The sequence below is a fragment of the Corapipo altera genome, unplaced genomic scaffold (assembly GCF_003945725.1).
Source record: "Corapipo altera isolate COAL_440 unplaced genomic scaffold, ASM394572v1 44, whole genome shotgun sequence".
NCBI classification, from domain to species: domain Eukaryota; kingdom Metazoa; phylum Chordata; class Aves; order Passeriformes; family Pipridae; genus Corapipo; species Corapipo altera.
Window position 1 is genome coordinate 17,744,356 of NW_020884880.1, and position 12,965 is coordinate 17,757,320.

Sequence of the window (12,965 nt, forward strand, 5' to 3'; positions counted from 1 at the left end):
AAAATAGTGGTGTAATGGATAACTTAGAAGGTTTTAATTGTCTAAACAAATAACTTTAAATTACTCTTCTGTGTCCAGTAGCTTAAGGAAAAGAAGCGGAAAGTTTTTATTTACCTTTTTGATGGTAGTATGAAATATCTCCTAAATCAGAGGAGCTAACCTCAGGATGAGGCTTGTCTGTGCAAGAGCTACAGAAAACTTTTGCCAGGGGTTATGTGATTAAGGAGGCATTTTTCAGTTCTGAGTGAATCTGAGGTATTTTCATAACATTAGCATCTATAGCATGTTGGCTGTGCAAGGAATTTATGACCAGCCCTTACTGCCTGCCCTACCACTCCCTGATCATGTAGCCAGAAACTCTCCTAGTTAACTCCGACTGATAGGGTTTTTGGCTTTTGAACTGCTTGCATATCTCAGTGAGCATTTCTAGTAGAGCCAATTCTATAGCTTACCATGATCACATCTTTAGACAACTGCATTGTGGGCACAGAGCTATCATCTGCGGCATCAAGTTTACGGCTTTCCTGTAAGGTGTAAACTTGTGGCTGGATGAAGAGTTTTAACCTCTCAAGCCCTCCAACAAATATTAAATTGCTAACTATTCTTCCATAATGCTGCGATGTTGACTGAAATTTGACCCTGGTGCTTGCTGAAACGATTTTCAAAATCTGAGTGAGAAGGTTAAATAGTGCTGTCAAATTTCCAAATGTCTGTTGCAGAAATCTTTCACTGAATGTCTGTGGGTTGAGCTCTAAAATGCTTAAAGTAATCCTCTTTTTTTTTTTCTTCATTATTATATGATATTATCTAAAGCTTGGGATTTAGTGCAGATAAAGAAATTAACTTGGGGTTTGCCTTTTTTCTGTGCCACCTAACCTTACAATTTATGGCTGTTTTTTTCTTTTTCACTTGTTGGAGGAGGAATCCAATGAAATGCTGTTCCTTAAGTACAAACCAGACCTCTAGGTTTCTTTAATTTCTGTTCAAGATCATTGTAATTACTTGATTATTTTCACAGCTGTATCTGAGTAAGAAAAAAAGTGCTGTAATTGGCAGCTTTTACAAGTTCACAACTCAATAACCTGATGCTGGAACTCTTCCACCTGCAGAAGCCTCATTAATTGCTGTAGGAGTTTCAGCAGTTAAGAAACCTGGGTTTCAAATTATTTCTCTTTTGCCAGGTAGCCTTCAAACTAGAGAATCTCTGCAGTAACAAAATACACAGGACCTTTAGGCTGAGGGAGTCTATTGGTTATTGGACGAGTGTTTGACTTTCAAGTGGATCTGTTAGGAAGGCTCTTCACCCAACTCATTAATTACATTCATAAGTCCAAACCATTTTTATTTGAGCTTTTTTGTAAAATCTAGGACTTAATTTCCTGAATGCTCTTACTAATTCTTATTTATTTTGGCCTTAGGTTGCATTGTATAATTAGTTTTTATTTAAGAGATGAGTCGCATGTTGCAAGAAGTAGTACTAAATATAATAAGACTGCGTCTTTAAAGATGCCATTCTCCAGTCATAACTTCGAGTTTATTTTTGTTATTTTAAGGCAACATTACTGCCTGTCTCTAAGGGTTATTGGAAGCTCAAAAGTTTACTTGATTTCTTTTTTCCTTAATTTCAGGGCTTTTTCCGCAGGAGTATCCAGAAGAACATGGTTTACACATGTCACAGAGATAAAAACTGTGTTATCAATAAAGTTACCAGAAATCGCTGCCAGTACTGCAGACTACAGAAGTGCTTTGAAGTGGGAATGTCCAAAGAATGTAAGTTGTCTTCAGAAACAATTTATTGTTTGTCATATCCTATGTATATGTGGCAGTCCTAAGGGAAAAAATTATTATGCAATTATGTGATTGAAGCCAGTATCTACATTCATAGGTCAAGAAAGGAGTATTAATTTGGTACACAACTTTAGACCTGGACTTTATAAACTTCTAAGTCCTTAACTTTGCAGCCTAAATGTGATCAGTTAAGACCTTTTAGTGCAACACGCTGCTTGTGAGGCATGGCCACCCTGTGTGAGTGCGAGAATGCCAAGTGGGTAGTTTTGCCAGGTTTTCTGAGAGAACAAACGCACAGGTACTTGCTTTAAGATTGGATTATCTCCAATTTCTGTGACAAGGGTGTAAGGGGATAAGTAGTGGCTTCTTAAGCTTGATTTCAGTCCTTCCTCTGCCCGGCAGACTGGCTTGAGGCTTTACTGGGCTTTGGGTCAGTCTAGGCTGTCACTTCATGAGAGCTTCCCACTGCAGCAGCCAGCAGCCTGCTTCAGCCCTACACCTTCTCTCTCACACCAGTGCAGATGCTTGTGCCAGAGGGCCCCCTTTTAGCAGTAGCACCAATCTGTGCCATTTTACAAAACTGATGGTATAATGGCCTTGAGCCTTCTGGTTTTGCTGCCTAGACCCTTGCTGAAAGGTGAAAGGAGCCGGCAAATCCTCTTCTAAACCTGCAAAGCCAGTAAACCTGACTATGCAAAAGTGCTGCCAAGCACACCAAAAACCTAAGGGATTTTCCCCTCCCTTCTTTTCTAGAAATCTCTGGTTTGCCCTTTAAATTAACATTTTAAAGTATTCTTGTAGAAATATGTGATTTTTCTCTTTTTCCAGTTTATTGATATCTGCGTCAAGCCTGAAAATATAGCTTAAAAAGCCTTTCTCAAATCCCTATGGAGTAATGTTTCTGAAACTTTCTCATTTTTTATGGGATTGATTGCAGTAGCAAAAAAGTCTTTGATGTAGTGATTTGTTGAATTGTTGAGGGTTTTGACCTCTGTCAGTGATGTTCCTAATTTCAGTAGGTCAATTCCAATAATAAACACTACAGAAATTTGCAGTGTGTGCATAAGAGAGGAGGAAAAATTGCCCAACACCACTTTTTAACTTTAATTTACCCACAAGAGCGATTTTTAAGACCAAAGGAAAAGAAAATTGACAATGATTAGACATTTATATCTGAACTGCAATTCAAACCAGTTCTCATCTTCAGCATTTTGTCTTTTTGAATTATGTGGGACATCCCAGTAGTTCCATTCTCCATACTTGGGAAGGAGCCAAAGCAGTCCTAAAGTCACACTTGTCCCTCCTCGTTGTGTACTATTTCTCTCTCCCACCATCTCTTTCTTCTCAGAGAAAGAATGTTGAGGAGTGGAGAAAGATCCAGATATATCTCTAGAAACTTTGTGCTGTGTTTCCTGCTCCTTTTCATGGAAACCTGAAATTGTGGTTTTTGAAAAGTTTCAAGGTACTGGGGGAGGAGGTCTTGGGATTTTCATTATTTCACTGTCCTTGTTGGGTTTTCTAGTTTTCTTGTGTGCCTGAAGTGCAGATATCTATACTTAGGTATAGATCTGCTGGAGTGGAAACCATGATGGGAGTAAAAGAGAAGGTGGGCTAAAAACAAAGATGAAAGAGGGAATGAGGAGGATTTGATTGATAGGTATTTGACTGCATGTGTATCTGTGCACATGAAGCTTTTTTCTTTGATAAAAACAGTGCGATGCAGCTTGGAAGAGAAGAAAAAGCACTTTTCTCACCTGAGGGCTTGTTGGTCTTGACTTCTTAAGGATTTTATTGCTGACGTGGAATAGTAATCTTATTAAATGCTGTAACGTCACATTGGAGTAGGTTTTGGAAATATCAGCAGTATTTCTAACATGTTAACCAAAGTTACTTTGGATAAACTATAAAGGCTTACTGCCTTTTAGGTGATGGATTGTTTTCTCCCATAGGGTAGCTGGAGCTTTGCCAGCAAGAATTAAGGTTTTGCTCTGCCTGTTTCCTGGGGTGAGCTGAGTGAAATTGCCCTTTGGCAGTTGCCTTTATCTCAAACCACTACAGGCACTGAAACGGGGATAGGAGGTTGGAGGGGGAACAGAGGATCCTGGGGAGAAGTGAGGGATGTCCTCTGGCTGCATTTCTGTAGAAAGCATTTTCAATGGAACAGAGAAATTATTTTAAATGTCATTAGTTTGAATGTAGTGTGTCTTGTCTTCTGGGTTTAAGAACTAAGTCTGAAGTGATTCTGTGTCATCCCTTCATAAACAGGAGCTTTTCATCTCTTAAGAGATTTGAAAAACTATTTTCTTATCTGACCTTCTTTCATACTTATCTCTAGATTTCAACTCCATTTCTTTAGAAGTTTATATAAACAGAGACACATCTGTCACTCGGCTTTTTCTTACCACATATAGGTCTTTCTTTTCTTCCAAGTGCATTATTCACATTTTGTTTTTCTGTCTTCTTACCATTCTGTTACCTTGTAATGTGAAAACCATGAACAAAGGACAGAAAAAAGTATCAGAGAAATCTCACAGGGCAACAAGCCTACAATACTCAAAACAGTCCCAAATGGGGAAAATAATCGAGGTGGGCACCTGCAAATAGGAACCCCAAGGTCTGTTCCCAGGAGCTAGGGAGGAGTAAATGCTGATTTTCAGTATACAATCTGTGTTTAAAAGCTACAGTCCTGTGTTTTGTTCTGCCTTTAAAGGGCATTCAAAAGTACTTGCATTGAGTACTTCCTTTGAGCTTAATGAGCCTTCACCAAACATCAGAGAAGAGATGGGAACTGGGTGCCTACCCAGTGTGATAAGTAGGGTTTTAAGAGTGGGGGTACAGTGTTTTGAAAGAGAAGAGCTACTGAGCATTTCTTGTATGCTTTTATCTTGTTTCAGAGAATGAAGTGAGATGATGAAGGAATGCACCGAATTTGCATTTCTTTATAGGTTGTTTTGTTCGTGTAGGGGAAAAAAAGTTATCTTGGACCCCTTGTTACTCCCCAGATCTGATCAAGAGAGGTCAATAACAAGACTACCTCCAGGGCAGGAGTGTAGCTATTTGCCTTGTGATAATATCTGTGAGACCTGCTGAAACTGGATCCCACTAGTGTAGGGACTGACTTTCATTGTATAGTTCCTGTTGCAAAAAGTTTGTGCTCCAAACAGACAAGACAAAGGGTGTGAGGGGAAACAACTTAGTGATGACTACCTTATCTTCCTACAGCAGGGCAAAACACAGCTTGAAATAAAGCCCTGTTGTCTCTCATCAGATACCCTTCCTTCAGAAACTCCTGAGCTGTCTCTGCAACCTGAGCTGCACCTCTCGGTGTCATGGCCTGGAGTCAGCCCATGTACCAGCACCACATCAGGTTTGGGGACTGCTGTTTGGCTGTCCTACCTCAGTTCATGTGTAGGTTCTTAAGGGTATGTAGGTCCAACTGAGGCTCTTGTCCCCGCTCCAGACCACTTCTGTCCTTCTTACTGTTCCAGCCCCTTCATTTTTTAAATAACCAAGCAGAGACAAATGGTGATCACATAGGATTCTTTTTTTTGCTGCTGCTGAAGTGAGAAGGCCACTAAGGCTGACAGTGGTTCATTATGTGATGGAGAGCCTTAGGAAAGTAACCTTTGCCCTTCTATTACATGATCTCTGAGCTGATGTTGGAGCACCATCCTTGGCCTGACCCCAGGTGTCAGCAAGCAGCTCACTGTTGCCTGGATGCGTGGACCTCGGTGCTCAGGAGCTGGTGAGGGGTCATACATACGGCGCTGCCTCCTGCAATTAAGGGAGCACGCAGGAAGCTGGGCAAAACTCTCCAACACTAATACTGGATTCTGGAACAAGATGCTTTGTAAGGTGAAGAAAACCTTGAAGAAAACCTAAACTGATTATTTGTAGGTACAAGTGGGAAGAAAAGGGAGTTTCCTTTTGCCATAACTGCCCAGCTTAGCCCAGCAGCTCTTCCATTCTCTTTCATAAAATTTGCAGGCTACAGGGACTGTCACTGTACTTGATGATCTTTGGGATCCCATCAGACACAACTCAGCCCACATAGCAGGGTGCAGTGCAGAGAAGCCCTCTCTACTGGCATAGACGTTGTCTGCAGTGAGCTCTAATAAAGCAAAATTATGTTTATAAAGGTACAGAATTGTTCCAGATTGCTTCAGTGCACTGAAGCAGTGTTCAGATTTGTAAATCTGCTTACAATTAACCTCTCTGGAGGGAGGGTAGGAGGAAGGGAGGGAATGCAGGGAAATTATCATAAAGAGGAGAGAATCCAGTTTCTGTGCTCTGTATTTGTTTTTGTTTTTTTAAACTCACACAGAAATGTCTGTTACTCCTTGTCAAAGGCTTAAGTCTTATAATATATAAATGTTCATGCTTCTTAGAACATATGATCACATTCTACTACTGAACAATAGAATGAATGGATTTACTTATTTTTATTCTGGTTTAAATTGGCAACCAGGAAGCATCGACTTGAAGAACTGTCATGTTTGTATTTTATATTTTTATTTAATTTTTTTTACAGACTCCTTAGGGAAGCATGATTCCATCCTCAATGAGTGGCTAAGTGGAAGGCTAGTCTGCATAGCTGCATTTGAGACATTCATGCAGATTTCACTGATGTAATTTTAAAGCAAATTAATTAGAATGCATGAAATCTTTATTTAGATGCTTTTAGTCAGAACTGAACTGATTTATTTTTATTCTTTTTAGCCAGCAGGAAGCACTGGATTTAGGAATTGTTTCTGCTTTGCTACAGTTAGATTTTTAACTGTATGCCTAAATACCACACAGTGGCTGGGGGCTTTTTCAGAAATTCCAGTGCAGTTGCCTCACCTGTTAACTTGCCTTGCTTTCTCAAGGGGCAGGAGCTAAATATCAGAGTGGAAATCACAAACCCCTGAATTCTGTTCTGGGACTAATTCCTCTCTAAATGCTATGAGCTGATTAGACTGTCATTCCTAACTTGAGAGGTGAAAATGGTGCTTTTTTACAGGGACTGGGAGACCTTGTATTGCAAGTGCTTTGAAGGTAGAAAGATGTAAACTATAAAAAATACTAATTAAATTAAGGATTTAAGTATATAGATAGTGGGGAAGCTGTGCCCCAACCATAGAGATCACATTTTTTTCCTTTTGTTCATTAAGGTTGTATTGGTTTGGAGATTTTTTCAGTTGCTGATCAGATATGAAAGGTTGTATTTATTTTTTTCAGACTGAGAAATTGGTAACTTTTAAAAGTTAATGCCAAACTTTCAATATCACTGGCAGGGAGACTTTTTTTAAGATGAGAGCAAAGCCAATGGGAAGGGTCTTCCTGCAACAAAACCTACAGTGCTCCAGTGTCAGCCTGTGCTCTGTCAGAGATAATGCAGACTTTGTTATGCTGGGTGGCTGAAAATGATCTATATACAATTAAAATTCTCTTGTAGAGAACTGAGTTCTACTTGTTGCACATTGTTTCCCATGGTTAAACAAGCATCTCTTGATTTTCATATCGGTTTGTTGTCTTCAAAGAAGCAGATCGGCTTTTCTTTTCTCCTTTTGGGATCTGCCTCTTTTGTGTTTTAGCCTTTCCCCCTGATTTTGCATAGCTTTCACTTGCCAGCTTTAATGTTTAAAGGAGCAACTTAGATTGAATGTTATTATCCATAATTTACTCTATGTTCTGTGAAGATGGTTATGTAATAGCAGTAATTGCATCAGCTCACCTAATGAGCTTTCCCTCCAGTGCCATGTACAGCAGATTAATAGCCCATGAATTCATTTGCAGCTCGTTGTCTCTCAGAAAAGTATTTCAGGCAGCAATTAATAAACTGCTAAAGAAAATAACATAAAAAATGATTTTTCTTTATTATGTTAACTCTCCAGCTGAACAATTTATTGGCACCTTTCATGTTGCGGCTAAGTAAATTCTCTCCTAATTCCTCAAGCAGAGTGTGATTAGTGAACCCTGCTCAACTCAGGACTGTTTGGTAATTAGTCTGATCCTTATATCCTAAAATGTTGGGGAAAAGTATGTGCAGCATCTAAGGTTCTCTTTTTCTTCTGTTCCTTGCCTTTCAGGCATTACGCAAATAGCTATAACTTTAAACTGTAACACGCTAGTGCTGCAATTTTTTTTCCCCCTCATTCTTGCATAGAAAACCATAATTGTGTAAGCTGAGAATTGAAGACCTCGACCAATAAACAACCCCTGGCACTGTTTCTGTGCTACTTCTTGTGGGCTCCATCATACCATACCTCCCAAGTGGTGGGACAGAGCCCGGAGCTGACCAAGAAGGGTCAGGGGGCGCTGCTGCCCTGTGAAAGGTAAACCAGCGGTCAAATGCCACTGGAGAGGGAGATGCCAGGAGAAAAGCATGGAGAGGGAAGACAGAGCAGGGAAAGTCCCATGTGTAGCAGTGTAAAAGGGAATGAGGTGATTAAACCTGATGGGAGAAGAGCAGCAGTGAGATGCCAGGACCGTGAGCATCTCTGTAGGGAAAATGTCTGGGAAAAGAGGGAGACACTGGCACACATGACCAAACTTACCAGGCTACCCTAGAATTACTCTTTCCAAGTTGTTTGGTTTTTGGGGGGTTTTTTTGGTGGTGTTGGTGTTTTGGATTTTTTTTTTAATTGAATATCTTTATCAAGTTTTTAATGTTTTATTTAATTTCTTTTTCAAAGAGACAGTTATCTTTGTGCTGCCACCACCCCTACTCCCCCAATCCAAAGGAAGCACTAAGGCTTGGCTTGTCTTTAAAAGTAGTAAAATATATATTTTAAAACCTTTTCCCTCATTTTGGGCTCTTGAGGACTGAGTAAGCATAAAGGGAATTCCTTCAATAAGCTCATACAGAGATTGATTACATGTCCTCAGCTGGAAGTTACATTAAGACTTATCCACTAAGGTATAGCTACCGTGGTGAACTTTTCAACGCTCTCTGCTGTCTCTATGACAACACGGATCCTGGCAGAAGTTACCAGGGCTCGTGTGCTCTCTGCAGCCTTTGTCTACATCCATCAATCCTAGTCCTCAGTGTCTGTAAATGTGTGCCTTTCTTACATTTTTCCTTAACAAGGTGTTTTATTAAATTTGTGACACTTCTAAAGTTATTATACTAATCATTTGTACTGCAGTACCTGACCATGCTCTGAAAGAGAAGTGCTGTAAGAAAGGATTTTCTGAATGGCTTTTAGTCTTGTCCTGTGGAAGAAATTCAACTGAACAACACAGAGTCCTTGTGCAAGTAACTTTTCTTTCGTTATAGGTGAAACGTGGAGATAACTGGAGCCAGCAAAAAGTGTCATGTGCATACAGTCTGATTTCTAGTTACACCTGCAGCACACTCCAGAGAAGTGTGTGCTACTGTTCAGTGCTCTAGCAAAGCCTCAGACCTTACTGAACTCTTCCTTGTTTTAAGGGAGCACATGTTGTCAGAGCCCATGGTGTGGCTAATGCCTGTCTGTTGGTGCTTGCAGCTCAGGTTTCTGTGGCGGTCCTGCCATGTGCCACTTTCTCTGGAGATCTAGCTCTTCCTTGAGGACAGTTGGCACTGAGACAGGTCTAATTTTAATGTTTCACACCTTTGGGGTGGTTTAGGGATCATAACGTGCTTTCTTCTGTCAGTTTCCCAGTAAAAGGCATTTTAGGCAGATATCTTTTACAAAACCACTTCTCAACATGGACCTTGTTCTTTCCATGGCCTTTTTCTGTTATTTCATGTTCCCCACTTTGATTTATAGCATTATTCCAGATTGTACATGTGGAGATGTGGAGACACTGGCTCTATGCATTTGTGTTGCCATTGCAGGTAGCTTTTGCCTGTTCTTGAGTTTAGTATCCCAACAGCTTTCATGGCAAGGAAAACCCTGGGTAATCCTTTCTGCCCTGTGCTGTACTGGGCAATGCTGCTGTAAGAGCAGATGGGAAATCTGGAGGTAGCCAGTCCCTACCCAATCCCTGCACTCCTAAGCACGATGCTGAGGCCACATTTGCTTGGTCATGCAGACATAACTGCTGAGACCCCAATCCCATGACCTCAAAGGCTTTGTTTCAGAGCTCCCATTCTTCCTTTATGCACTCAGTTCACTGCTTCGTATTCCTCATTCGGATCATCTTCTTGTTAGGGATGCAGGACATCTTTGATGCATCTCTTTCTCCTAATTGCCGTTGAGCCATGCGGCTTGTGCTTTCTCTACTGGCACCTTGTGGTTTCTCTGCCATCTTTTTTGCTCCCTGTGAATGCCTTTTTTTTTTTCTTATTTTGGGATATTGAATCCAAAGGATGGAGAAATGTCGATGAGATAAATATCAGTCTGGGAACGAGCAAATTGCCAGTGTCCTGGACCTTGAAGCTAAACATGGCTTATTTGGTTGTCAGGCCAACCTGAAAATGTTATCTACAGTAGCCAAGGTTCATGAGAAATGCAGTAAATTGTTCCCGAGAGTTCTGGGAAGTCTGAACTGCAGCAACCCGAATGTGCCTGAAGGACTCATATCAGAGGAGACACATATTTGGTCCTTCTCTTTAGAAGAAACATATGTGAGAATGCATACATCTTCCTGATGGTTTATATCTGCAAACTTGCTTCTTTGTTTTCCTAGTGATCACTTTGCTGGAGATGGTCTTGCATAGGGTAGGTGCCTCTGCAGCAGGAAAAGAAACAAAGCTCATGCTGGCCTCTCTGCAGAGAGCAGCTCCTGTGCTGATGGTGTGGAAGATAGAAAGCAGAGGCTCAGAAACCAGTAAGATCTCAAAGACAGTTTGGAAGATCTCTACATAAGTAGATGAGGCCGTGGATTTCCCTCTGCTGCTGTCAGGTTCTTAGGACTTGCTTTCATCCGCTCTATGAATTGTTATAGCAGAGGGAGTTTTCCATTGCCGTGCCTGAGATAAGCCGGCTGACACGTTGCAGCTCCTCCTGCTGGGATGCTGGCCCTAGGACTGTGCTCTAAAAATAGCCTTGATTTGTTTTTAGTTTGACTTTGAATCACATGCTCATTTTAAAATACATTGGAACAGTTAATCTCCAGTTCTTCAGCGCTCATGTGGAAAGTGTAAAGGATTTTTTAAAGTAGATGGTGTACAAGCAGAAGAAATAACACTTTTTTTTATCCTGACTTAAATAACACTCAGCTGGTAATTCTATAAAAGGGAAAGGAAAGATCATAAGGCATTGAGATTTCTAATTTCCTTGGGTCCAAGATGAACAGGAATGGTTTTGCCCAGTCTTACTTTACTCTAGTATTTGTTTGCATGCTTGCATGTTTTTGAAAGCTCTTAAATGTTCAAATCTAGGTCTCATGAAAAGTCTGTCAGTCAGACAACAGCTCTGAAACTTGACTTCTACAAGTTGTAGCTTAAAACCCTACAGGCTGTGCCTGTGGCTGATCGGCATTTAATGAGCTGTGGGATCATTTCTCAGTACTGTGCATCCATAACCAGTTGCTTGTTGTTGATATAAACAGATTTGGTAAGTAAATGTGAGGAAATTGTCTGACTTTGGAGAGATTTACCTGAATTTCAGCATTAAAACTAAGTGGAATTCTTCCTTTCCCCTGGCAAAAAGTGCAACAGAAAGCAAACATGCTTTTAGTTGGATTACAGGCATGGTTAGTCATCTGACAGACAGTTTTAATGGAGTCAGGAAGACATGCTGGGGAAACATGCTGACCTACTTTTCTTTCTTTCTCTCTTTCTTTTTTCAAACTTTGAAGCAAGCGAAATGTTAATTTTAAAAATCCCAATAAAGTTAGACTTTGCTGAAGGAGCTCATTTGGCAATTTAATTTATTTATGCTTCTGCTTGGGGTATGATAGATCATTTTGGTAACTGAATTTCATCAGGTTGTTTTTGTTTCTGGTAGGAAATTGGGTTACATCTGAGAAATCCATGTTCTTCCCCCTTTCCAGGACAGAGCAATCAGCTTCAAGTTAATGAATGATTTAAGTCCAATCCTCTGAGGGAGGACTTTATAAACCATTTAAAATGACAGACTAACAAAGCGTATTACAAATGTATAATTTTCAAAGCATTATATTTTTAAACATTTCTTGTCTTTAAACTTGTGGGAAGAGGGATTACTGGCAGTCAGTGGTGTGCATTTTGCGCTTTGGATTGTTTTTTCCTGTGTTAAGTAGGTCGATGCTCCACCATAAATATTTTCTTGGAGGCAGAACTTGGTGTATTTAAACTTGGGAAACTCTTAACGGTAGAACTTGAGAGCCTGAAAAAAACCCCTTAAATTAGATAGGAAAACTTAGCACTGAGGATGGATTAAGACATCACAAACAGAGATACTCAGCTGAATAACACTGGATGATAAGGGAAAGCATTTCAGAAATGCTGCAGACATCGCCTCACTCTCTCCTTCAGCAGCGGGCACACTTGCAGTTTGTCAAATGGCTGGGGTGCCAGGTCTCTGGCAGAAGCATGGACTTTATTCCCATGGCAGGTAGTTTTGGTGAAGTCATCACTGCGCGGTTGAAGGAGCGGGAGAGGACATCACTCCCTGACACAGCGGTCGATCCAGAGACACTGTTTTCACCTGCTCTGTCTCCTCCTATTTCCATCATTAACAGATTTTCTGCTGTCAGTCAGCCCTGGTGTAGTGGGTGCTGCTGCAAATCCTTTGCTTCTTCTCATGTCTCCATGTTTTTATTTTAACTCCCAACTACCTGATTACGGTTTGTGTTATGGAAATAGTAACAGAATGTAAGAGAGGTAGAAAAAGTGGGAATTATTAGGAATTGCTGGACTTTACGGGGAGTAGTATTGTATTTTAAAATCAAAATTATGTTTCAAAGTTACGTGTTCTCTTACAAAGCATAATACTTTTATATATCGTGTACTTTTAGAGGATGTTCCAGTAGCAAAGATTGAGTTTTTATTTTTTAGGGTTTTAAAAATTAAGTGTAAGATGTTTATATTAGCTAATGCATGAGACTTTTTTCTATATCTCAAAAAAAGGCTGATATTGGCATTGCACGGGTTTTAGCCATTTGGTAACCCAGAGACATCAGCAGAGGAGGCATCAGCCCAGGAAGACAAATCAGCAGTAACTGAACATCCTTATGTGCTGAACTGCTGCACCTCGCGTGTTCAGCATCCCTCACTGCACCGTAGCTGTGTGAGCTGCTTCTTACACGCAAGAACTGTCTTTCCCCTGTTTTTCTTGCCATGA

At 40.4% G+C, this 12,965-nt stretch overlaps 1 protein-coding gene across 8 annotated transcripts in view; it reads left to right on the plus strand.

Annotated features, from left to right (window-relative positions):
* RARB (retinoic acid receptor beta) overlaps positions 1 to 12,965 on the plus strand; it is a 328,154-nt gene that overhangs the window by 279,628 nt on the left and 35,561 nt on the right. For all 8 annotated transcript variants that reach the window (XM_027638985.1, XM_027638986.1, XM_027638989.1 and 5 more), the window contains one exon: positions 1,629 to 1,770. In XM_027638985.1, coding sequence (XP_027494786.1) covers positions 1,629 to 1,770 — 142 coding nt within the window. The remainder of the gene's footprint in view (positions 1 to 1,628; positions 1,771 to 12,965) is intronic.